Source organism: Equus quagga, chromosome 6 (genome assembly GCF_021613505.1).
Source record: "Equus quagga isolate Etosha38 chromosome 6, UCLA_HA_Equagga_1.0, whole genome shotgun sequence".
In the NCBI taxonomy this organism is placed as follows: domain Eukaryota; kingdom Metazoa; phylum Chordata; class Mammalia; order Perissodactyla; family Equidae; genus Equus; species Equus quagga.
The window spans coordinates 108161561-108187451 of NC_060272.1; the positions used below are offsets into that span (position 1 = coordinate 108161561).

Genomic DNA, 25891 nt, shown 5'->3' on the forward strand with positions numbered 1-25891 from the left:
ACTCTAAATTAAAATCAATTTTGTCACATTATAAATCAAGTAGCTTGCTCTGGAAATAACTTTCATTAATTCTAAACTCCACTGGAGGAAGAAACTGAGAAAAAACTACTTGTCATATAAAGTTCAATATATGAGTTATTTATTTTTTGAGGAAGATTAGCCCTGAGCTAACATCTGCTGCCAATCCTCCTCTTTTGCTGAGGAAGACTGGCCCTGAGCTAACATCCGTGCCTATCTTCCTCTACTTTATATGTGGGATGCCTGCCACAGCATGGCTTGCCAAGCAGTGCCATGTCCGAACCCGGGATCTGAACCAGTGAACCCTGGGCCGCCAAAGCGGAATGTGGGAACTGAACCGCTACGCCACCGGGCCGGCCCCTCAATATATAAATTTTAAATGTAAAGAGGATAAACAAAAACCAAATTAAAAAATTACCACTCATTACATTTTAACAAATTCAGCAAAATTACATTGTGCCACCATACTAAATATAATAATCCATAATTGATTTAAAACATGAAACCAGAAACTGATGAATGAATCCAACATTAAGGAGGCAGTCTTGTCCCTCTCCTCCAAAAATAGTGATCCTGAATTTGATGGAGCATCTAGACCCAACTATCAATTTATAGGAAATACAGAGGACAAAAGAATAGAATGCTTCCAGCAAAATCCAAGACTGTAGGAGACTCCAGACTAACAAACTGATTTCTTCAACAAAATCACTGCAAGAAAGAAGGGGTCGGGGGAAGGAGAGTGAGAGGGAAGAAAAGAAAAAGAAATCTGTAAAGGACATACAAACCAATCACAATGCGTGGACCTACCTGGATTGTGATTCAAACAAACTATATAAAAATTTTCAAATTACGATTTCTGAAGCAAATGGAAATGAAAACACTGGTTGTCAGTTTGATACGGTATGGCAGTTACATTTTAAACAAGAGTATCATCTCTGAGAGTTACAAACTGGAGCGTTTACAGAATAATCTGCTGCCAATGATATATCCCAAAATAATACAGAAGGAGGGTATATAGAAGGTATGGAGATAGAGCAGAAGCAGCCATGAATAAGCATTGTTGGGGACTGAGTAATGGGCACATGAAGGTTCAAATATTCTGTTTTACTTTTTACATGTCAGAAATTCTCTAATTAAAGTTTAAAACAATATAAAAACCAATCTAAAAAAAGAAGATTGTGTAATATTCTATGAGATACTCACGATCAAGGTCTCTCTGCTCTTTTTCAGAGGAAGAATGTGAACAACTAGCATTATGTCTCCTCACCGCCCGCCCCAACACTACCTCTCACTTTTTACCAGTTACTTTTGCCAGTTGTATTCCACGTGAAGACATGAGTGTATGAATCTGCTTCTCACTTCTCTCCTCCCTTCCCAACATTCCAGCTACAACCCAAAATACAAATGCTTATAAGGTCTGACAAGTGTAAAAGCAGCCCTAAAAAATACTTCAATGAAAAGAAAACTCTAAATTCTGAGGTGAAATCAAATATGAAACAGTGTTACTATACCCTGAAGCATCAGTCCTTAAACTTTATTGTGTATAAAAATCACTTAGTGAGCTTATTAAAATTGTATATTCCTAATTCCCCCTCTGAGATTCTGAGTTAACAGATTTAAATACAGCATGCTTTTCTGGGGCCAAGGAATTTGCTTTTTAACACCATTCTAAAGCGGGCGATCTGGGAAACACACTTTGAGAGACATGCCCCCCAAAACCTTTGAAAATGACCTTTAGAACTTATAACCACCTACTGCTTAATTTCAAGTCAACATTTATAGAAGTCAAACTGCAAGAAATCAAGCAGAAATAACTCCCTGCCCTATAGATTTTACATGGTAGTGAGAGAAGAGAAAAAGATATATGTAATTAGATCATATTATATGTTAGATTGCAATAAATGCTACGAAAGAAAACAAAGGAGGTTAACAGGGATAGATAATGACCAGGGAGAGGGATATTACTTTAGATAGGATGCTGGGGAAAGGCTTCAGATAGGGGTAGTGTCAGAGAAGAAAGTGAGGGAGCCAGGAAACAAGTTTATCGGAGGAAAGAGTGTCAACTTTAAACCTGCTTTTCCTCAAGTATTCAAGACAAATATAAAATGTCTCTAATTTTGTTTATTGATTACATTCTAATATTTTTATCTTCCAATTTCAGTAACTTGAATGTTAAAAATTGAGCTTGTAGGCTAACATGGAAACAATCTACCTTTATAATTGTTTCTATGAGAAAACATTTCTAGGTAATAAGTTTTTCAGATGGTATGTTTTTCTCCTTCAGTACAAAATGAAGTGGACTCTGTTCTTATTTTTAGACTAAATATGAGAAAAGCCCCTGATTCACTAGGAATTGTGTATTTAGCAGAATTCTGGTGTCCCTTACTGTATTTGTTAGGCAATCTACCACTGAAATTGAAAAGCAGTTTAGAAACATAAAACATGAAATGCCATAAGGCAAATAATCCCAATATTCTACCTGCATGCACAGTTTGTGAAAAAGATTTTCTTTTTGATATCAACCTCAAAAAGCACAGAGTACACAATTACCATACAAGTCAATGTAGTAGGCTAGTATAGATTGAAAAATTTAAATAAAATTTTTCACCTTTAAAGCTTTTGCAAACTCAAACATACTTACTATAAACTGAGATGTTACCATTTGAAAGAAAACTCATGTCTAGCAAATGAGATGTATCTGAGAAAGGGAAGAAGCTGTCCTTTGGAAAGAGAAGATGCCCCAAACACTGCAATAACAATTCAAATACTTTCTGCATTATATCTTGACAATGTCTTTTTTGTTGCTTCTAATTTAGAAGGCTTAAATTCTCACAGAAGAGTAGTATTAGTACTTAACAAAATACAGTCAAGTAGTTTTACTTTTAATGTAAAAGATGCCTTCTCATCTTTTTCATCTTGTAGTGGAATGCCTACAAAGAAATGAACAAGTCTGATTTCCAAGACATACTAACATTTAAAGAGATATAAAAGAAGCTATGGGAAGAGTTATTTTTGTCTGAAGATACTTTCAGACGTCTGTACTCAAAAGCTTTAAACATGAAAGTTTGGGGTGAGTCCTTAGCATTATCTACTCCAAGTCCTTAAAACTGCACTTACAAAATCTGAAGATTTTATAACGTGAATGGTATTTCAAAAAATAACAGCAGTAACACATGGTCATTGTAGAAAAAACTAGAAAGAGTGGAAGGGAAAATTAAAAATCACCCATAGTTCCACTACCCAGTTACAACATTTAACATGAGTATAATGTCTTACAACTTTGGTGATACATATTTTTAATTCAATTTTTTACCAACAGTATAGCTTATTCAAAGTCGCAAATACTAATTTTCTTTAAATAAAATCTTTTTTTTACCATAAAAGTAATACACTTATTGCAGAAAATCTAGGACATATAGAAAAATTAAAAGAAGAAAATGAAAAATACTCAGGATCTTTCTACTTAGCAATAGCCACTATTAACATTTTGTTGGCTTTCCTAAGTCTTTTTTCAAAGTGTATATACTTAATACCCTGACTTTTAAACATGATTAATTCTGGAACATTCACAGGTCCCAGGTGGAAGATGATATAACAAAGGGCTTGGTGATAGATAATACTACCATTGGGGTTTATTAGTCTTTCCCAATTAAAAAAATAAAGAAGAAGAATATCGAGTAATTTAATACGTATTTTAAAAATTCATATCATTATGCAAGTTCCTTGGAAATGAAAACAGCTATTATTTGTCCTGGGCACCTCTAATTTTCTGGCAATAACCTGAGATGATTTGAAAACTAAAATACAACTATGAAAGGAACTCAATCTTCTCTCCAAAAACATGCTTCCACCTCCCTTCTCTAGTTTTTTTTTTTTCTTAGAAATAAAAATAAATACAAGGGCACAAATACAGTAAGAAATAGACTATAAGGCAAAATACATTAGAATCTATTAGGGCATTTTTATTGTATTAAATCTAAATCGTTCTCAAATTAATATTCTCAAATGAAACAAAACCTCCTAAAACAGTAAAGTCTCTAAGTTTACTTTATTCCAAATAATACCTTTTACTTCAGAATAAATTATTTTCAGCTTCATTAACTGCCTCTTCTCAATTAAGCATTTCAACTTTTAATATGTATTATACAGATTTTAATCATTCTTCCATCTTTCATCTTTCCGGATTGAAGACAGTCAATCCTCACACAAAGCTCTGCCTTTGCTCCCTTTGTACTTTTACTAAACTCTATCCTGGGCAATCTCATTGACTCCCATTTCTTCAACCATCATCTTTCCACAGGTTAATTCCTAGTTTAATGTCTCTAATCTAGCCCAAGTCACTCTGCTGAGCTCCATATGCAGCCTTCTAACAATTCTCAGCTGCATATGTATCTTCAAATGAATGCCTTCTTTCACGTTCCCTCAGCTTCACCATCACGTGGGCTCAAATTCATTTTGAACATCATCCTCTCCTTCACACCTCACATCCAACAGCTTGCCATTTTACCACCTTAACCTGCTGAATTTACGTCTTTTGTATCTTTTTTATTCCGACTGCTTATTATCTCTTAATGGAATTAACTCAATAGCCTTTTAATTGGTTTCCTTTCTTCATTCTCTCTTCTTTTATTTCAGCCTCCAAACCTCAAAATACTAGTAAAATCATGTCACTTTCTTAAGTAAAACTTGCGATGGATCTACACTGGCTACATTCTAAATTCCTTAGCAAGCATTCCAGGTCCTCCACAATTTGCCACAGCCTATCTTTCTAGACTTCTCTGCCACTACAGGCCCTCATCATCCTACACTCTATTCTTCCGGAATACTCTGTACTTTCCTGCCTCCATACCTTTAATTGTTCATTTCTGTTTACCTATCACCTTGAAGTAAGGGATAACGTCATCACTGTATCTACAGGGCTTTACATACCACCTATTATAGAACAGGTCAAATAACTGTTTCAGGAACTTCTCAATTTCACCTATCAATATTCACCCACCCTCCAAAACTATGACCTCTAGAATAAAATCTAACAAAGTATTTTTCAATTCCAGGCCGCTCTCCCTCACAAGTAGTTATCCCTCCTTTGCACTACCATAACACTCTAGATTAAAACTCATCACAGTAGTCCTCAAAGTATGTGCCCTTGGAACACAGTCATTTCATGAGCTGAACCAAGATGTACCATCAAAATCCGAATGTGATTACATTCTTCCAGTTTGTAGGGGGGAAAAAACTAAGGTACTAGATAAAATCTCTTTAATTAAGGGTTTCCTCTGATAATTTGTTTTAAGCCTTTGGACCTCCTAGCAAAGTCATACGATACAACTAAATATATCAATATTTCAGGGTGTTCTGCAAACAGTACCATGACGTCCAGGTGTTCTGACAATGGAACAAGTTTTAACACATTCTACCTTTTATCATAACTGTGTGTGTACCATCTTTTGAAACCTCTTGGGGGCAGGGACTGTTCTCCCAGTCCTAGAACAAAGCACGTGCTCAATAAATGTCTTGTTAATTGAAATCCTTCATCCTTTCATCATTGCACTTAAACATTTTCTGAACCTTCTCTAAATAATATGACTTTAAAATGGCAATTATAATAGAACTGCATGGAGTATCAAGTTCTAACATTCTCTAATTCTGAACAAGAGGTAAATCCAGATTCTATTACCACAGGTCTCAAATTTTTAAAGATTTACATTAAAAAGACAGAATTACAGAATCCAGCAGGGGTGAGGGAGTTAGACTACTAGGCAGAAAGAAGTATCTTGTTAAAATTCTCAATTAATTTCTGGGCTTTGATCTTAACTGAGGAAAGCAAGTAAAGAAAATTCAAATTTAACTTAGGAGGGGAATAAAATGGGTCTACAAAATTCATTTGTATTTCAATTACTAACTGTACTTGGAAATCTCTATTTTTAAATTTTTGAGGCTTCATAATGATGCTTTTGTACTCTCATCCCCAAGGAAAATATTCTGCCAACTAAAAAGCAATTATAAAACTAAACAATCTTTAGGTTTATTTTAAGCAAGTCTTTTTCTTTTTTTTAAAAAGCTCATTACATGCACCATTTTTTAACAGCAACTTAATTCACAAATCAGGAATAATTTTAACAAGGATACATTATATTCAAGCTTATTTTTGCCAAAATATTATTTTAAATAGCTAAAATTAGAATTTTAATTTTAGCTCTGTTGGGGTCACTGGTGATGCCTCTTCTTTACAGTCTTTTAAAATGAGGAAAAGCCACCTTCTGGCTACATAGCAATATTCTTAAAGCTTTCAAAAATATTTTAAAATTTAAAAGCTTTCAAAAATATCATTATTTAAAATTTGGAAGAGGCAAAAATTCTTACTAATACTTGACAGTTTCTAAAGCTCTGTGCATAACTTCCTAATCATTAAGTATTTTCTATTCCTTTCCACTTGATAAATGATTTTCTCCCTATTTCTAAAACTAATTGCTGTTGCTCTCGGCCGTCTCAAACAAACAAGATCCCTTCTAAAAGATAACTTTCTCGAAACCAGACATGTTGTCTAAGTCTTAGTCCTAGTTCTATCACAAATATTATACATAAAACATATTGCTATATATTACTAATACGTATTTATAAAATAATAAAGTTATACTTACAAATTATTCATAGATTATATACATGTAGTATTATTATAAACACCACAAAAAGCAAACGAAATTTTAAAAAGATAAAATAAAAACAGAATATACAAAGTTGTAATATTTTCTCCCCTCTTCCCAACCGATCATCTTGCACACTTCCTGGGGTGCGGACAATACTCTGCAGACCATACTGTAGCCATACAGAGTAGAGTAGTTCCCAGAAACACTACGCTATTTCATGCCTTGCATTCACTGCAGTTCAGCATTCTGGAATGCCCCCCTCAAACCCTCCAAAAAAATCCAGTGGCAATCTTCAACTCCTTCAAGAATTGGTTCAAGGATAAAATTCTCTGTGATACCTATTAATTAGGCTCTTTCCCTCTTCTCCTTACCTCCTCTCACTTGCCATCCTTATGCTTACTCCCTCCCCTTCAGATTTAGGTCTCCTTTTTAAGTTCCCCTTGTACCTTCTTTATACGTCCATTATAGAATCACTGTCTTTTTAAGTGTCTGTTTCCCTTCTCAACTATAAACCACTTAAGGGCAGGGAACTTATCTTTTTGATCTCAGGGACTGGAATGTCTACCTCTGGCAGACACATATTCGTACAATCAACTAACCTAGCCTACCGCTCTCATTGTACAGACGAAGAAATTGAGATTCAAGTTATACATTGTGTCCAAGGTACTAATGCCACTGGACTACTCTATAATGATAATGTGGCCTCCTCTCTATCTAATGTACCTCATTTTTTGCTCACTAAAAGACTCAGTAGTATACGGAAGACCTGTAAAGTTCTCCTTACAGTAAATCTGAAAATAAGAGCTAACTCAGTATCTTACAAATACATAGAAGACAAAATAAAACTTAAGTGATAATATCTAAGTGTTTTTTATTACTAAAATACCACACACCACTTATTTACAAATAAGGTATCTGAGACATCTATTTGCAGAAAATTATATTCATGTGGACAGTCTATAGAATATTGTTCTGGAACATCTATATATCCTAACTGCATACTAAACAGCTAAAACCCACGCTTTTCTCAAAGTTGTGCCCACTCAAAGCATTTAGTGATGACTCAGATTTTAAGGCTAGTTCAGAGAAAGAAATTATTTCCTAGTATCTACAAGTGTGGTCTGGAAAGGCTATTATTTACAAAATGTTTACATACATCAAATACAAAAAAAGTAAGGGATTCAAAACTTTATCTGTTTGAGACCACCATATTACTTTTTGCTACTAAAATGCAAGAATTCCATCTCTCTTGGACTAAGAATGTTAGAAATACATTATTATGTTTATAAACAACAGAAATGTTTTAAGTTTAATTCCTAAGTATAGATGAGATTAGATTATATGAGAATACAGTATTCTGAGATTTAGCCACTGAGAATGATTCTAAACATTTAGAAATTTATAAGAGAAATAGTCTCCCTGCTCTTTTGTAGGACTCAGAAAATATTTATTATACACACAATGCTTTTGGAAACACCTATAATTCATTCAAACCTATATGCTACTTCTTAGCACTTTCATGCAGCCCTTCTCTTGCCTCATTCTAAATTGTTTCCACATCTGTAAAACTGGATGCTTGGACTAGATGAACTCTACGGTTCCTTCCAGGTCTAAAATCTGTGACATCAATTTGGAGTATATTTTACTACTTAAAAATAATGACATATGAATGGACTATTTTTCATGTGAGTCATAACTTTAAGCACTGTGGAGACAAGGGTAACAAACACACTACACAAATATAATGTCATTAAACAAAGTATTAAAAGTAACTTACAGAGAAAATTTGTGAATAATTATTCTATTACCAAATAATTCTACTTTATGAAAGGAGTCAAGAAGAGGTTCCTTAGTTTAAACACAGCTCCCCTAATGAGTCAAGCACTATGTTACTTCTGTTTTCAGTGAAAGAAACCACTGGTAGTCCTGAAAACAGTACATGGGAAGCCAGTGACAGATTAGATTATTTTAAAATTACTAAAAAAATTAACACAACTTTTCAGAAGCTATTCCATAAAAGCAGAGTACAATACCCAGTTTCAGATATGAGGAAAATATTCATCTTACTCAACCACTACTACCAATATTATAATGGTTAAAATTTATATTGAACTCACCATGGGATGGACACTGTTGATTTTATACTGAATAACTCATTTAATCCGACAGCAACCTAATGAGGTGGGTACTATTTTATCCCCATGTTACAGATAAGGAAACTGAGGCAAAAGGTATAGCGACTTGTTCAAGTTCACTTCAGCTAGTAAAGAGTCAAATTATTCTTCCACTTCAACTACCATTTCCAACAACATTCAGCGATTTTTCTATTCCTGAAGAATTTCCACTTGATAAATTGGCTTGTATCAATTATACAATGGTTATAAATTAATATGTTTATTTTAGTATCCTCTTGTGTTACATTATTTCCTCCTACCAAAGAAAATAATTAACTCTGGATATACAAGTGGCGTACACCAGGAGCACGTGCTATCTGAATTGCCTAAGATTTCTGGTAGAATAAACACAAATGTCTAAAAGTATAAAAATTTTGTGTTGGTGCACTATTGTTGCAAAAATTCAGTCTGCTCAGATGAAGCTGAGAGAACAGATCAGGAGTACGCCAGAGTAATCACTAACCATTTAATAACACCATAAAACTCCGATGGCATCCACGGGTAGTAAAAGGATACAATTTTTTTAATGATCGAAACAACCACCTTTTTAACATGAGGCAAAATTATTTTTCTAACAATATTTCATCCTAAAAACTTTTAAAAGTTTCATGCTAAAACTGTCTGAAAGTTGCAGGTCCGACTTCCACCCCACTAAAACTGTTCCCCTGCCTACCCCTGTAATTCTTCCGACCGGCACCATTTCACATCTACAAATTTTACCTGCTCTTCGGCGCTCAGGGCTCCGCTTCCTCCTCAGCTTCTTTTCATCTGGGTGCTCGGTTCATTCAGCCCGCACCCACCACACCCCTGCGGGCCCCCGCCCAGCTCTGCTCCTCCTCCCGGGGTTCTCCAGTACCAACTCCGCACCTATCAGCGACGCCCCCCGGCCCCTGGCCCAACCCATCCTCGGACACGTGCGAGGGTGTGTTTGTGTCAGTCCGTCAGTCCCAACCCGGACGGGGCTCACTTACCGCGAGAGAAGCGCCAACTTCTGCTCCAGCATCATCTCCAGCTTCTGGCCCTGTTTGGAGATCCAGTGGTCCACTCCATGCAGGCGGTAGCACGTCTCTAGCATCAGCCTGAAGTCCGCGACGAACTCGGTGATGCCCCCGTACTGGCCGCTGGCGAACTTCTCCTCCATCTTCAGCAGACACATGCACTGCCCGGGCTGCTGCGGGTGGACGCGACTGCCCCGGCTCCCGCTGCGCGGCCCCTCGGCCTCCTCCTCCTCGCTGGCGGCAACGCCCCCCAAGGGCTGCAGGAAAGGGGCGGTCAGGCCCCGGTGCTTCTCCTGCAGGAACTCGCCCAGGATGCGGTAGCCCTGCTGCAGCTCGTAGGTCAGCTCCTGCTCCTTGCAGCCACCGCCCCCGACCACCATCGCCTCCTCCTCCTCCTCCTGGTCGTCCGCGTCCTCCTGCGAGGAGGCGCTCCTCCCTCGAGCCGGCCCTGAGCTCGGGGCCGCCGCTGCCACCTCCTCCTCGTCGTCCTCTTCCTCGGCCGCCGGTGGCGGCCGCTCCTCCTCCCCGGCCGGCTCCATCTCCCCCGGCGTCTCAGGCACGCTCATGCCCCAGGCAAGCCCAGGTTGGGCAGTGTGGAGCGCCCGCTCGAGGCGCCGGGGGACGCGCGAGCGCGGGCCGCTTCCTCAGGGCTCGGCCGTGCCGCGCAGCCCCAGCCGCATCAGGCCTCGTTCTCCTCAGCCGCCGGCTCGGCCCGGTACGCGCGGGGGTCTCGAGCTCGCCGCCGGCGGGGCGGGGTTACATGGCGCGCGGGGGAGGGGGGAGAGAAGAGGAGAGCCTAGGTGCCCTCCTCTCCCCTCCCCCCGGCGGCGGCGGCGCGCGCGGCCCTCGCCTGCCTCACCCCTCCGCGCCCCGCCCGCCCGCTCTTCACCGGCCGGGCCCGGCCTGGCCGCCGCGACCTCGGCGCCCCACCCCCTCCCGGGCCGGCTAGGGGGCTGGGAGGGGGCGAGGAGGAAGGGGGGGTTCTTCTCTCGCCTCCCCGGAGGGGGCCTCAGCGCTGAGCCGCGGCGGCTTGAGCTCCTCCTCCTCTCCTTCACACCCCCTCCCGCCCCTCTCTACCTGCGGGGAACCCAGGCAGGAGGAGGCGGCGCGCGGACGGGGCCCGGCGACAACTGTCAGTTAGAAGCCCCGCTGGGCGGGGGGGAGGGGGAAAAGAGGAGGGGCAGGGAGAGAAGGGGGAGGGCACTCAGGCACCACCCCCACCCCAGACTGGGGCGAGCTGTGGAAAGAAGCAAAGAATGGGGCATCGTCGCTCTCCTCGATGCGCATGCGTACTAGAACAACCCACCCCGGTCGCGTCACGCCCAGCTACACGAAAGCAAGGACTTCGGCTCGGTTACAGGCCTGAGGCCTGGTAGGTTGCGCGGACGAATGATGTCATCAGCTTGTAGACGACTGTAAGGGGAGGAGTGGAGAGGGAAGCAAGGCGCCTGCGCAGCTTTACTGTCCGCTTCCAGAGACCGAAGAGCTTTTCAAGGCGAGTGCTGTAAGAGGCTATTTATTTTGTGGCACCCTTATTAGCCCTAAAACCTAAAGTTAATCCTGAAGGAGCTTGCCAGATAACCTTCGTTAATGGCAAATGAATTAGTAGGAAGGCACAAAATGTAAATCGTATTGTCTTGTAAAATTTACATTTTCTTTGCACACACCCTCCTCTTTGTGACTGCCGGTTTTTTAAAATATAAAACTAGAATTTTGAAAAGTTTAGAAAGGAGGTTCAAGGATTCGACGAAAAGGAGATGATTTGTAGAATTCGAATTTCTGAAACTCCTGTCCCCAGTTCTTAACATCAACTCTTATTTTGGAAAGTAATCTCATGTTTTCTATTAAAATGAAAAAACACATTTCCACTTCTCGATTCTTGAGATCTGCTAAGAATAAATGAAGGGAATAGAACCTCATAAAAAAAATCCTTGGAACTAAAACCAGTCTTCAAATATTTCAAATCTAGGCTGTACAGCATTAAATAGTCATTAGCACGGCCTTACAATCTCACTGCACATTTAAAAATTACTGTTTGGAGAACGTCTAAAAAGTCACATTAGTTTACATATTGTTTAAACTAAGTGGGGAGAAAGGAACTAATGGTTCCATAAAATATATTACTATTTTCTCATGTTCTATTTGAAAGATGCACGTTACTTTTTCTACTTACACTGAACGCTCTTGCTTGAAACTTGGAATTACTTAAAAACACAAAAACAAAATTCTAGAAATCAAGCATTTTAAAAGTAAAAGCTATATGACTAAATGGTCTGGATATTCTGACTTTTGAGATTGTTTACTTCTCATTAGTGTAGACCTTCAAACACTGATAAAAATTAAAAACTTCAAAGCTTTTTTTTTTTTTGGTCCAGTAAGTTAAAAAGCAGCCTTAAGTAAAATAAAGTGGAAACACTTTTGAGTTTTTAGGGTATTGACCTTCCCCCATCCACACACACATCCATTATCTAGTTTTCAAGATCTTCTGTCATCTTATCAGACAGTAATCTATGAGGCATTTACACCATTCTCTCTCCTCAGAACCCATAGATGTACCTCAACTCACAGGACCAAAGGCAGGGACCAGTCCTACTTCAGCAACTGGCAACCAAAAACGTGCCTGACTAGGCATCCCTCATTGCCTTTGACAAAGTCCGAGAACCTAGACCCACCCTACCCCAGCAAATATCCCCTCTTGCTGTTTAGCCACCAACCCTATTTCATGACTCCCAGATATTAGCTTATTTATTGAACCCTCTGTCACCAAGCACTTTATATTCATTATCTCCTATGAGCTAGGTATTATGACCATTTTACAGATGGAGAAACTGATGCTTAAGTTAAGAAAGTAGTTTGCCAAAATTCAGCTATAGGTCTGTCATACTTCAAAATTCTCCAGGTGCCTAATTCCAAGTCATCTGGAAGAATTTTCAATTCCTCATGCACAAGAGTATAGGGAATTTCTAGAAATGTTGATCAAGGGCTTCTTAATTAATGGATATTAAGATAAAGAGGTGCGAGTGAGTTGAAGGAACTTCAGTTATAGGTCATGGAGAGGCCAAGATGATTATGATCTTAGCTATTATGTAAGTAGGATCAGGTCCTTGAACTTAACAACAAAGAAATATTATATTTCTATTCTCTATTTCTATAATCTATTATACAAGAATATGTTGGTTGTAGGTAAATTAGAAAATACAGATAGGTGAGGAGAAAAATTGACATTATTTAATCCTACCACCCAGAGAAAACCTCTATTAATACCTTGAGGTAGGATTGTTCTATTTATTCATCTATACTTGTTTATCTTAAATAAACTTAAAATTGTGACTATACTGTACTTAATGTCCTCCCCCCCGCCCCATTAATGATAAATAATTGTAGGGAATGGACAGGAATTGCTTATCTAAAAATCTCAAGTTCATCTCTCTTTCCACAATGGCCTAGATGGCCTGTTCATCTGAATTGGTAGAGGGTGAATCAGGGAAATCCTAACATAAGAGGAATTCCAAACCATAAAAAAGAACACAGTGGAGGTACAAACAACAAAGCAGTAACAGTTACCATTTATTAAGCACTTACTAGGTCTTAAATATTTGCTAAATACATACACAGTGCTCACAATAGCCACAGGAAATCATGACAGATGTATTTATTTTTAAATTTTGGATCAATGATTTGCTGAGTAGAAAGCTTTTATCCTACCCTAACAAAAGCTCAACATTAAAGACTGACATTCCAATTAATATAATTAACCCTAGATTTATAGATCTGTTTTCTTATAATGCATAACTACTAAATGACTGGTCTCAAAGCTGTTTCTTTTTCATGTTTAAAGATAAAATTAATTTTGCTTTCCTTTCATTTTCACAATAGAATACTCTTCAGTGCTACTATAGAATCTATTAAGAACTTATTCAAAACAGAAATCTATTTAAGCCCCATTTTGAATCAGGGCTTCTCTTCTTGTTGAATTGCTTTGCAGGGGGGAAATGGCATACATACACAATGCAATATTCTGCTCAAACACATAACACTGATTGACTCCCACAAATATTGATTACTTACTATTTGTCAAATACTGTGTTACAGTATGTTACATGCTACCAATGTTAGATGTACCAGGACACCCTTTTCAGTAACCATGGTTCTTAGAGTCCTGGATAACTTAAAAAAGAGAGACTGTTCTGGCTAAGGAGATTTTAAAGTTCTCATAACTCTCAGTTGGACACCTTGGGAACTAGAATATGGATATGTCTCACCTAGTTCTCAGGAGGACATTATGAAAAGGTTCATATACATTATAGAGAAAACTCCCCACATCTGCAATATCTCAAAACTCTCTCCCAATTTCAGCATCTTCTCATTACCAAGAAAACCAGTATTATCAAGGAGGAATAAGCCTGCCACTATATTCTTCACCCATAATTCCAAAGATGTTTGTCCTGGAAGTTCTCTTATGCTATCTTTGTGAGCTCTTAGCATCTTGTGATAGGCAGCACATCTTGAAACCAAGCATATTGCTTATCCAGCATCAATGATTCAGACAAACAGTGACAATTTATATACTTCACATCAACTAGGGGAAAGGTGACAAACATTCTAAGACAACAGAAGCAAAGGTTGTCATCAAAATCTGTATTTAAGAGATAAAAACATGCAAGGTGAACACAAGGCTATAACACTAACTAATCCTAGAGAAACACAGGGAAGAAATATAAACTGCTTAGTAGGGAGAGAACAATTCTCTCAGTTATAATAGAATTCATTCACAACACTTATTTGGAGTTACTTTTATGGTAGATGATATTCAAGTGATATTAAAGTGCTTCAAGCAAAATTTAGCAACTCCTGTAAGGCTTCCTGCTGCTCATTATCAAGTTGGGATATGCATTCCAACCAGAGTTCTTCAGAAGTCTGTACCTGACGCACGACATTAGCTAGGCGTTTGGCACAAGGATCTTCATAGTTAATAGTCTCATTAATTTTTCCTTCTGCAATTATACTGATTATTTTGGGAAGATTGGAATTATTTGGACCAAGTACAACTGGATGGTTACTTTCAATTAAGTCACAGAGAAAACTCAAAGTCTGAATAGCTTCCTCTTTATCTTCATGCAGTGGAAGCCATGATAACCAGTGTGGAAGAACTTCATCTACATTTACACAGTTAGGCTTAAACCTCAAAATCTTCCCTACTGCTGAGATACAGTTCTCTGTAGCAATGACATTTTTTTTGGTTTTGGAATTTGCACACTTAATAACTTTTACCAGCAGTGGAACAGCTTCTGAACATAAAGAACGATAGTCATCTCCACCAAACTGTGCCATAACACCCAGGCCATAAGCAGCAGCTTGCCTGACTTCAGGGTTGTTGTCTCGCATATTTAGTAGCATTGGCCACCGAAAATATTCTACATATTTAAAAGAGGTTGGACTGCAGTGCTCTATGATATCGTCAAATATGCACAATCCCCACTGTCTGTCTGGCCATGGCCTACTGGAACAAATTAGATTTACAATTAATGGGAGCAGCTGTTCAAACCATGGTAAAATCTTTTCCTTGTAAGTACTAAATAATGAGTGCAAAATATCTGATACTTTGGTCAGAATATAAACATCACATTCATCTTCATCTTGCAGAGACATTTCAACCTGCTGGTCATAGTTTTCTTCCTGTCTTTTAACCTGTCTCAATTCTTGATTTTTAAAGTGCCCTTCAAGTTTTGCTTTCAATATTTCTCCCAGTTCTTCCAAGTGTTCATCATTAAGGCACCCATCTCCCATTACTTCAATGGACTTTGCAAAAGAATTCATTATTTCTGACAGTACATCTGTATCAGGTTCAGTCCCAATAGCCTTGATTAAGGGATCACATATGAATTGCCACATCTGTGCAAGATACTCTGGGCCACGAGTTCTTGCACATTCCAGGAGAAAAGGCATGGACTCTGCTGCTGCCACTCGAACATTGTCATGGAAATAAAATTTCAGTAAAGGAACCATCAGCTTTACAACTTGTTCTGTATATTCCACAAAGCCTTCCCTTAACTCCTTAGCATAGTAAACCAACATCTGGCAAGCAGTTGCTTTTGCTTCAAGTCCTGAAGTTTTAATTCCAAAACTTTGCTGGTCTCCAAGATTTACAAATTGCCATCCATCATCATCACTCATATTCTCCACGTCTTGTGTGTCTAAGAGAGCGACATCAGGTTTAGCTGAAGCAGTCTTAATAAGAGGCTCAATAACCAATGGAAGGTACTGCTGAAAATCATTTCCAAGAATTTTACACATTCGAGCCCATGCTGAAATCATGTAAGAGGTCTGAGGGTCATCATCTTCCATATTATTTAAGTCTGATTGTGTCTTCAATAATAGCTGCATCACATTTGATGCATCCTGCATAAATTTTTCCTTCCCAACAGCAAGACCAACATGACTAATACATTCAATAGTTTTTCCTTTCAGAAGCTTGAGTTCCTTTTGAACAGCGAGTTCAACAATGTGCTTTAGTGAGGGCATAAATATGTCATAATAGGGAACAAACTTTTCTTCTATAGTATCCGCAACTGAGGCAATGGTTGTCACAAGCTGTTCCAAGGCCAACTTAGTTCCATTCCGAATCAACTCTTGAAGTTTAATCACCAAGATGGAATGCAGATTTCTCACCATACTATCCAAATATAGAACTAGCAACGATTTGGGGCAGTCTTCAATAAAAATAATAAGCGCGGAAGCTGCATGTGATTGCACACGCTGATTACCTTGATTTTCCATGGTACGCAACAGAGCTGCAATCACTGTTTCATGGAATTTCTTTTGGAAGTTAGGTGCAAAATCTGTGGCCATCTGTCCAAGTGTAGTACAGGCTGCAGCCCTCACCCTAGGATGCGGATCCTGAAGAAAAAGCAAAACAGAGTTAACTGTTTCATCTAGAATTGATTCCATTTGCTGATGGCATCCTTCTCCAATGGCAGATAAGGCCATTAATCCAGCATGTCGATATTTCCAGTCTGGGCTCTGAAGCATCTGCATGATATGCTCCTTAGTCATTGGTAAAACAAGTTTTCCTCCGAGCCCACAAGCCAATCTGTCTAGTGCACTCTCAGCAGCAACTGCATTGCTGTCAAAATCATCTTCTTCCATTTCATCAGCATTTACCCAGTCCTCATCATCTTGTAGATCAACCATCATTGCTAATATATGAGGAATTGCTTGTGCAATAATATTTGTATGTTTTTTTAACATTGGGGTTGCAGTTTCAGACAAGGTCACTATAACTTCAAGGGCCAGTTGGCGTTGCAGATTACTAAGTCTAGAGTCTCCACACAACTTTAGACTCAACTGCAGAGTATCTTCTAAATAAGGACCCAAGTATTTAGGTACAGTATCTGCAATCTCAACAAGGGATTCTAGCACAGAATCATCATCCTGGTAGCATGAATCATTCACAGCCTGTAAGATTCCAGGAAGCAAGTCTGCAAAGTCTTTGAAAAGAGCAATATTATTCTCATTAGCAAGTACAAATGCAGCGGCGGCTCTAGCGGATAACGTCCTGATTGCTGGATGTTCTTGATCTTGAATACACTGGTCCAACAACCGTTTGATGATATCCAAATCGTGCCGCTCTTGGTTCCCAAAAATCCCAGGAAAGTGCCAGAAAACGTGAAGTGCAACCTCCCAGAGAACCACATTTTTAGAGTAGATTGAATCAATAAGGAACTTCAGACCTTCAGGCCAGTGGTTAGTGCCATCCTCGTCTATCAAATTCCTGGCCAGCACTGCAAAAATATCACAAAGTTTTTTCCTCATGCTAGCATGTGTTTCTAATTTAACAGCCAGGATCAGTTCAATCTTGACGTCCCTCTGAACATCAGAGGGGAGATTTGGATAGACTTCCTCAAACCCAGAGGACAAAAGCCGTCGTAGCAGTGCGGCAGCCATTTGTCTCACCTCATAACCTGCTCTTCTATTTCTGACAGCATCTAAGAGGAATGTAGTCTTACACAGACCTGGGATATTTTCATAGATTTCCTCTGCCTGCCTCCGGACCATACAGCTTGGATTTATCAGGTTCTTCAAAAGCTGGTAAAACTCTTGCTTTCCCGACACGGTCGCCGGTATCCCTGCAGACCCGGTCGCCGCCATCGCGCTCTGTCAAAGAAACCGCGACCGGAAAGGAGGGAGCGGGCCTGCGGCCGGAAGCAGTGACGCAAGCGAGGCGCCGGCAGGGATGGGCGGGGCCGCTTCTTCCTCCGCTGCCGGAGCTCTCCGGGTGCGCTCTGGGAGCTGGGGAGCCGGGCGGTCCCGGGGATAGGTGAGAGGGGGATGGGCGCGAGGGTCGTCCTCCACCTGTTTTCTAATCAGACAAAAGTGCACTGCAGAGGGGGGAAGAAAAGAAAGAAAATTGTGATATTGATTGTATTAGAGTGGGGTTTATGGGTGATTTTTTTCTCCGTTTCTTTATTCCTATACTCTCTCTATTGTTACCCTGACAATTTTAAAACAGTAAGTACATCTTGAAATCTCGCTAAGTGAAAACAGCCCACCACAAAAGGCCACGTATTGTATCATTCCATATATATGAAAGGTCTTGAATAGGCAAGTCTATACGGAAAGTACATTAGTGGTTGCCAGAGGCTGGGGGGAGGGGAGAATGGAGAATGCTGTCAGGCAGTTTCTTTTTGGGTGATGAGAATGTTCTAAAATTGATTGTGGTGATTGTTGCACAATTCTGTGATTATACTAAAATAGTCTGCATTGACTAGTACAATTGATTTGTACAATTTAGACCGGTGAATTGTATGATATATGCATAATACCTCAATAAAGCTTTTTATCAAATAAGTGCAATAAAAGATAAAGACAATGATTACCACCCCACTACCACACCTAATGCAGTAGAGCAGTGATGTTCAAACTCTGATGTGTGTCAGAATCACCTGACCTGTGGATTAAAATAAAGAATGAGAAAGACAACTGAATAAAGTATAGTGGAAGGTGTACCTAGCCTAGTAATCAGAAGACTTGAATCTTGGTCTTATCTCTAAATTAATTTTGTATCCTTGGTCATATCACTCAAGGTTTTCCTTGCATGTTGTCTAAACGGTAAAATCCTTTTACAGTCTTCCTTTTGGTAGGAAGATGCTGAGATTATTTCAAGAAACAAATGCCCCTGAGGATAAATATTGTTTCTTTAATTAGGCAGTTTTGTCAATCAAAAACAAGGATTGAATGATTAGATCTTCTAAGATCTCTAACAGTGATTAGATCTTACTTTTGTATTAGCACTTTGCCATTCTGTCATTTTGACCATTATACAGGTTTGCAAAGTTGGTAAGATAGATATAATACTAATTTTATGTGAGAAATGGAAACTCAGGGAGGTTAAGGGATTTGCCTAAGATGACACAGCTGTCTAAATCCACCTGTTGTGAAGGCAACACCAGTGATCTTTCACCATAGCACTTCCCCATAATTACTCTTGGCTTTGCAACATGATTAGAGGCCTTTACTTAGTGGAAAGTTGGTCTTAACTTACTTATTGCAAAGTCAGTCTTAAACTTCTCCAAGTGAGCTTAATTTTTTTGTTTTTGAAGATTGGTCCTGAGCTAACATCTGTTGCCAATCTTTTTTCTTCTTCTTCTTCTTCTCCCCAAAGTCCCCCAGTACATAGTTGTATATTCTAGTTGTAGTTCGGGCTTAATTTTAATTTTGTAAAATGCTGCTGCATATACCCACAAAGATAGAAAATGACAGCTTTTGCATTAATGAAATGATAGACTAAGTAGTTAGTCTCATAAGTTACATTGTAATATGTAATACTATTCTCATTTAGGAAGAAATGTTACTCTCTAAACACTGTTTCTTTCTGTGGACTGACAACCAACTTCATCAGAATCACTTGAGATACTTTTTTTTAAATGTAGATATTAGGGCTCAAAGTCTGAACTAGTGAATCAGAATTCTGGGGAATGCAACCCAAGAATGTTCAATTTTAACAAGCACACTGGATTTTCATATAAATACCAAAATTTGAGAACTACTGATGAGATCAATTCTGGTTCTTATTCCAAGATCATGACTATAGTTTTGCATCTTGCACCAGATTCGCTGGTTTTCTTACTGTTCCTTGAAATAATCTAACTGCAGAGCCTTTGCATTTGCTGTTTCAGGAAATGTTAATAAGTATATGAGAGGTGAAAGGTTCTTCTTAAAACTGTATCTATTAGCATATTTAAGACATTAAAAACTACAAAATACTACAACAGACCCACCACAATGTTTTAAATTTAAAAGTCTGTCAATATCAAGGGTTGGTGAGGATGTGGAACAACAGGGTATCAGTTACATTTTTGATATATGTAAATTGGTACAACTACTTTGAAAAAATGCTTGGAAAATGCTGGATTTTGCAATTATTCATTTATTCTCTCAGCAAACATTCATTGAGGGTATACTCAAACATGGTGCTGGATGCTAGGGGCAAAGATTAAATACGTAAGGATGCTCATAAGAGACAGTAAATGTCACATAGTGTAGTGATCACTGTGGTGACGGTGAGTCTCTCATGGAACCATATGGGGTTATGGAGACAGCTGATCTAATCTGGGTGTGGGAGAAATCAGGTAAGGCTTCCCAGAGGAGGTGATATCAGGGCTGACTTTTGAAGGATGAATCTTCATTAGCTATTTGAAGAAAGAGAAGAAGGTTGTTCTAAGTACATGGAACAGCTTTTTTCAAATGCAGAGAGGTGTTAGAGCCTAGTGTGGTAAGAATTCTGCCAGTATTTCAGAATTGCTGGAGCATTGGGTATGGGACTTGAGGGGGCCTGGGGATGACACAGGAGGCAGGAAAGAGGAAGACAGAAAGTTAAATAGAGGCCAGATCCTGAAGGGTCTGATACTCTGTGTTATTGGGGTTTTTTTCCTTAAAGGTAATGATGAGCTGTTTAAGGATTTTAATCAAGGGCTGTGAAATAATAAATTTTTAGAAAGATTTTTTTTGATAATAGTGTGAAGATGGGGCATTTAGGAAGCCAATAACCTAGTTCAGTTAAGCTGAAAGTCTAAACCATAGCAGTGGTGGAGGAAAAGAAAAGAGGGCAAGGATTAGTGAGGTTTTAAGAAGTTGTATAGCACTTAGAGGGGAAGGAGAAGCTTAGGAAATTTCCCCAAGTTTTGGCCTGGGCGTCTGGTTGGAGGTACTGCAATTTACCTATTTATTTACCTATATATGAATAAACAACAGTATTAATGCAGACCAAAAGACTACTAACTCTTTCTGGAGGAATAAGAGGTTTCCCCAAGAAGGTGATTCCCAGGGTCCATATTTTGTTCTCTAAATGCTATAGTGACAATCCTTTTAACAGTAGGAGCTAAACTGACCATTTTAGGAAAATTATGTGTGATCTTTTATTTTTAGAAAAACATACACTGATTTAAAATCTTAAGGTACTTCCTCTCTCGATTACATAATTCTGTTCTTTTTACTTTTTGCATTGTTATTTCCTTTCTTGTTTTCCCCCAAGGAACACACATAATACCCTAGATTTCAAGACTGGACTTGCAGACTTCATTAGAGTTGAACAATTCTATTAAATTTTGTAATTAAAATTGGCTTTTAAAATTGTTTGCACTGTCGAGAGCCATTTAAGAATATTTCCATAACGTGGCTCAATACTACACAATTCAAGTGTTTATTAGCAGCTTACTAAGTGAGGAAAGTGCAAAATAAGTTGCAAATTTCTTCCAAGATCTGAGAGATTTAGAGTCAAATGAGGAGGATAGAATTACATTGTACATACTTGACATTTTTACAAGAATAATCCAAAATAAATAAAAATACAGAAAACAAAAAATACCATGAAGTCTCTCACTGGCCTAAAATGGGACAATCTGAATATCAAAAAGAATAATGCCTACAATGGGTTAAAAAACATCAAATATAAACAAAAGGGTTGATTTTCTACAATTAACAAAAGCCACTAGCTCATTAATCATTTTTGGAGGTTGCTAGGTCACCAACTCTGAAAATTGATAAAGAGAAATAATCAAGATTTTTCTTATCTTTCCTGTACAAACTGTGCAGGATAACCACATAGTTGATGAGGGTACATTCTTCTTTATAGAATTTCAGCTAATAAGTGCACAAAGAAATGCTAAAATTAGAAAATTGCTGTGTCATAATCTCAAAAGAAATATTGAATCTAGGTAATAGTAACCAATGGATGCTAAAATCATTAAATGAAACATTGATTGGGAATTTAATAATAGAAGGATTAAGCTGAAACCACCTGAAATTACTAATTAGTCTTACTATTAAAAGTAGGATAAACCAGAGGTGTCATTTGCCTGTTGTCTTTCAGCTCCACATCCATACTTCCTATAATTTATTCTCTGATACTGAGGTTAGGCTCCGGAAACAGAATTTCTCTTTTCATAGCTGGGTCACTGGTAGGTTTTACCAGTAAGGAGCCACTAGAGATTGGAGGATAGAAAAGGGGTTAATCCTTCCTGTTGTTCCTTTTATTGTCTGGATTGTCCCAGCAATGGCCTTTCCTCTTGGTGGCAGCAATTTCCTTCCTCTTGCAACACTCAAAAAACCCAATGTCTCATCTCTGCAGACAGTGCAGCGGTAGCTTGGGGGCACCCCTTACTCAGAGGTTTCACCCATAGCTCTGGGAGGTCCCTCCTTTGAGTTTAAAGATACCAGTTCCATTTTGTTCCCTCAGCTTCCCTCAGGCATGGTAACAGTTCCTTCAGTTATCATCATTTTTATTTATTGAGGAAGATTGGCCCTGAGCTAATATCTGTTGCCAGTCTTCCTCTTTTTGCTTGAGGAAGGCTGTTGCTGAGCTAACGTCTGTGCTACTCTTCCTCTATTTTATGTGGGATGCCACCACAGTGTGGCTTGATGACTTGTACTAGGTCTGCGCCTGGGATCCAAGCCTGTGAACCCCAGGCCACCAAAGCAGAGCACGTGAACCCAACTGCTATGCCACCAGGCTGGCCCCTCAGTTATCATATTTTGATTACCTTGGTGCTATTTATTTACTCTTTCAGGTCTCTCACACCTGTGTAACCAATCCTTTAAATCAAATCTCCTCTTGAAGTACTTAATGTGGTTTGTTTTCCCAACTGGACCTTGACTTATATACCAGGCATTCAGTGATACAATAGGAAGTACACTGCATCACCTATGAGGTATATTTATTTTATATCATGTTTATTGACATATAATTTATATGTAATAAAATTCACCAATTTTAAGTATATAATTAGATTACAGTCAAGTAACCATGACTACAATCATATATATAGAATATTTTCATTACCCCTAAAAGTTCCCTTGGGTCCCTCAGTAGACAATCTCCTTTCCCCACTTCTGGCTCTAAGCAACCACTGATCTGATTTCTGTTGCTATAGCTTTGTCTCATGTAGCATTTCATGTAAATGGAATCATTCAGCATGTGGCTTTCTGTGTCTGGTGGCTTTATCTTAGCACACTGCTTCTGACATTCATCCATTCTGTTGCATGTTTGTTCCTTTTTATTCCATCATATAAATATAGTAGTATTCCATCATATGAATCCACCACAATTTGTTTATGCATTCACCAATTGATAGACATTTGGGGTTTCCCAGTTTTAGGCTATTATGAATAAAGCTCCTATGAACATATGAGGACAAGTTTTTCTATAAAAATATGTTTTCGTTTCTCTTGACAAACACTAGCAGTGGAATGCCTTGGTCAAATGCTAAGTGTAGGTTTATATGAAACCGCCAAATACTTTCCAAAGTGGACATACCATTTTGCATTCCAATAGCAATGTATGAAAGTGCCAGTTGCTTCCCATCTTGTCAGCACTTGGGATTGTCAGTCTTTTAAATTTTAGTCATTCTAGTGAGTATGTTGTGGTATCTGATTGTGATTTTAGTTTGCATTTCCCTAAGGACTAACAGTATTGAGCATCTTTTCATGTGCTTTTTTGCCATTTGTGTATCTTCTTTGGTGAGGTGTTTATTCAAATCTTTTGCCCATTTTTTTTTTTTCTGCTTTATCTCCCCAAACCCCTCCTGTACACAGTTGTATATCTTAGTTGCAGGTCCTTCTAGTTGTGGGATGTGGGACACCGCCTCAACGTGGCCTGACGAGCAGTGCCATGTCCACGTCCAGGATCCAAACCCTGGGCCGCCGCAGCAGAGCGCGTGAACTTAACCACTCGGCCACGGAGCTGGCCCCCTTTTGCCCATTTTTAAAGATCTAGTTTTTGTCCTTGCATTATTGAGTTTTAAGAGTTCTTTATATATTCTGGATATAAGTCCTTTATCAGATATATGTTTTAAAATATTTTCTCCTTTTCTTTTTCTTAACTATGTCTTTAGTTAGAAAATCAAAAGTTTTCAAGTTTGAGGCAGTTCAGTTCATCAATTTTTTTATTTTAAGGTTTGTGCCTTTTAGGTCCTATTTAAGAAATCTTTACCTAACTCAAGGTCACAAAGATTTTCTCTAATATTCTCTTCTATAAGTTTTATAGTTTTATGTTTTACATTTGATTTTTGTATATGGTGTGAGGCATGGGTTGAGGGTCATTACCTTTTGCATGTGGATTTACAGTTGTTCCACTTTTACCCCATTGAATTACCTTGACACTTTTGTTGAATATCAATTGACCATATATATGTAGTCCTATTTCTGAACTATTTTGTTCCATTAATCTATGTGTCTATCCTTACTCCACTGCCATACCAACTGTCTTCATTACTGTAGCTTTATAGTAAATCTTGAGCCTAGGTAGTTATAGTCTTCCATCATTTTTGTTCTTTTTGAAAAATGACCCAATTTCTCATCCAAAAAGGTAAAGAGGATTGTTACAGCATAAAAGAGACATAAGAGACATAAAATCCCCTCTGTACCCCCAGTGAAAATGTCTAGTGAAGATATTCATTGTTCATTCATTCTAGTAATATCTCTTTTTGTTATGAGATAATCTTCTGTAAGAGCTCTAATTCTGGCTTTAAAGTAAATAGAAAATATTCATAATCCAATTTATTAACCTGGGACTTTTTTTTCTGGCTTTATTGTGAAGAATATATAATAAGATTCTAAAATCTTATATAAGATTCTAAATATATATATATATTTAGACATATATAATGAGATTCTGACAAATCACTGAACATTTTAATTTTTAGAAATCCCTCTCTAGTCTACGGTAAATTTAAGATAGTTTTAACCTACTTAAAGCCCCTACAAATTTGTGAAATTTGAGTATAATTAGGAACTTTTTGAAATCTATACATACTGTGCATTGAAAAATTAAATACTGGGCTAGAAAAAACTAAAAGCAAATTTCTTATTTCTTTTCAATGTAAACTTATTGATTTAGAATAATATCTCAGCTTTTCCACTCCACCCAGACCTTTTCCCAAAACATAGCTGAGGAGAAAGATATTCCTGACATCTGGGGCTGTAACCTGGAGTAGCTTATGTTTAAACTTAAAATTTTTATGTGAATATGATGTTCCAATTGATAATATTTTCAAGTTTTTTCATATGAAATTGTTTTCTGTCCTAGCCTTCTACTTCATTCACTTATTCAACAAATATTTATTGAGTACCCACTACGTTTCAGGCACTGTGCTGGGGCATTGGAGATACAATAGTTAATAAATCAGGCAGAATGCCTACCTTCATGAAATTTACAATCTAGTCTGGAACTCTTTAGCTTATGCCAGGAAGACCAGCCAAGTTTAACCTGAGATTTTGTGTATTTCCTGGCATATTGCCTCTTACTTCCAGGCATATTAAGTACAGTAGCAGAACACTCTTACCATCTTTAAGAATTACATGGCAGTGATTCAGAATACCTAAAACTACATAAAAATGTAATGAATTGGAGGGAACAGAAAGCTCACAAGGTGAGTACTCGACTGGCTTCTCCAGATGGGTGAGAATATTTACATAGTACTTGCAAGTATTAATAGATTTGATTCTCATAACAAATAAAGGTGAATACAGATAGATTTTTAAAAAATTAAATGCAAATAAA

The 25891-nt window shown here is 38.3% G+C and overlaps 3 protein-coding genes across 6 annotated transcripts in view; 1 reads left to right on the forward strand and 2 right to left on the reverse strand.

Annotated features, from left to right (window-relative positions):
* KIAA2026 (KIAA2026 ortholog) overlaps positions 1-10969 on the reverse strand; it is a 105526-nt gene extending 94557 nt beyond the window's left edge. For 3 of the 4 annotated variants that reach the window (XM_046664166.1, XM_046664165.1, XM_046664163.1), the window contains exon 1: positions 9811-10962. In XM_046664166.1, the coding sequence (XP_046520122.1) occupies positions 9811-10403 (593 nt within the window). In that variant the 5' untranslated portion in view covers positions 10404-10962. Of the gene's footprint in view, positions 1-9810 lie in introns of all 4 variants that reach the window. The other variant, XR_006889048.1, reaches the window with a different exon arrangement.
* A 2422-nt stretch (positions 10970-13391) lies between these two features.
* On the reverse strand, positions 13392-18000 carry RANBP6 (RAN binding protein 6). Its single transcript, XM_046664827.1, has one exon. It carries the CDS (start codon positions 17983-17985, stop codon positions 14668-14670), a length of 3318 nt encoding a protein of 1105 aa, XP_046520783.1. The 5' UTR covers positions 17986-18000; the 3' UTR covers positions 13392-14667.
* A 79-nt stretch (positions 18001-18079) lies between these two features.
* IL33 (interleukin 33) overlaps positions 18080-25891 on the forward strand; it is a 156613-nt gene continuing 148801 nt past the window's right edge. The window contains exon 1 of the mRNA XM_046664902.1: positions 18080-18154. The gene's annotated coding sequence lies outside the window, so the exon portion shown is untranslated. The remainder of the gene's footprint in view (positions 18155-25891) is intronic.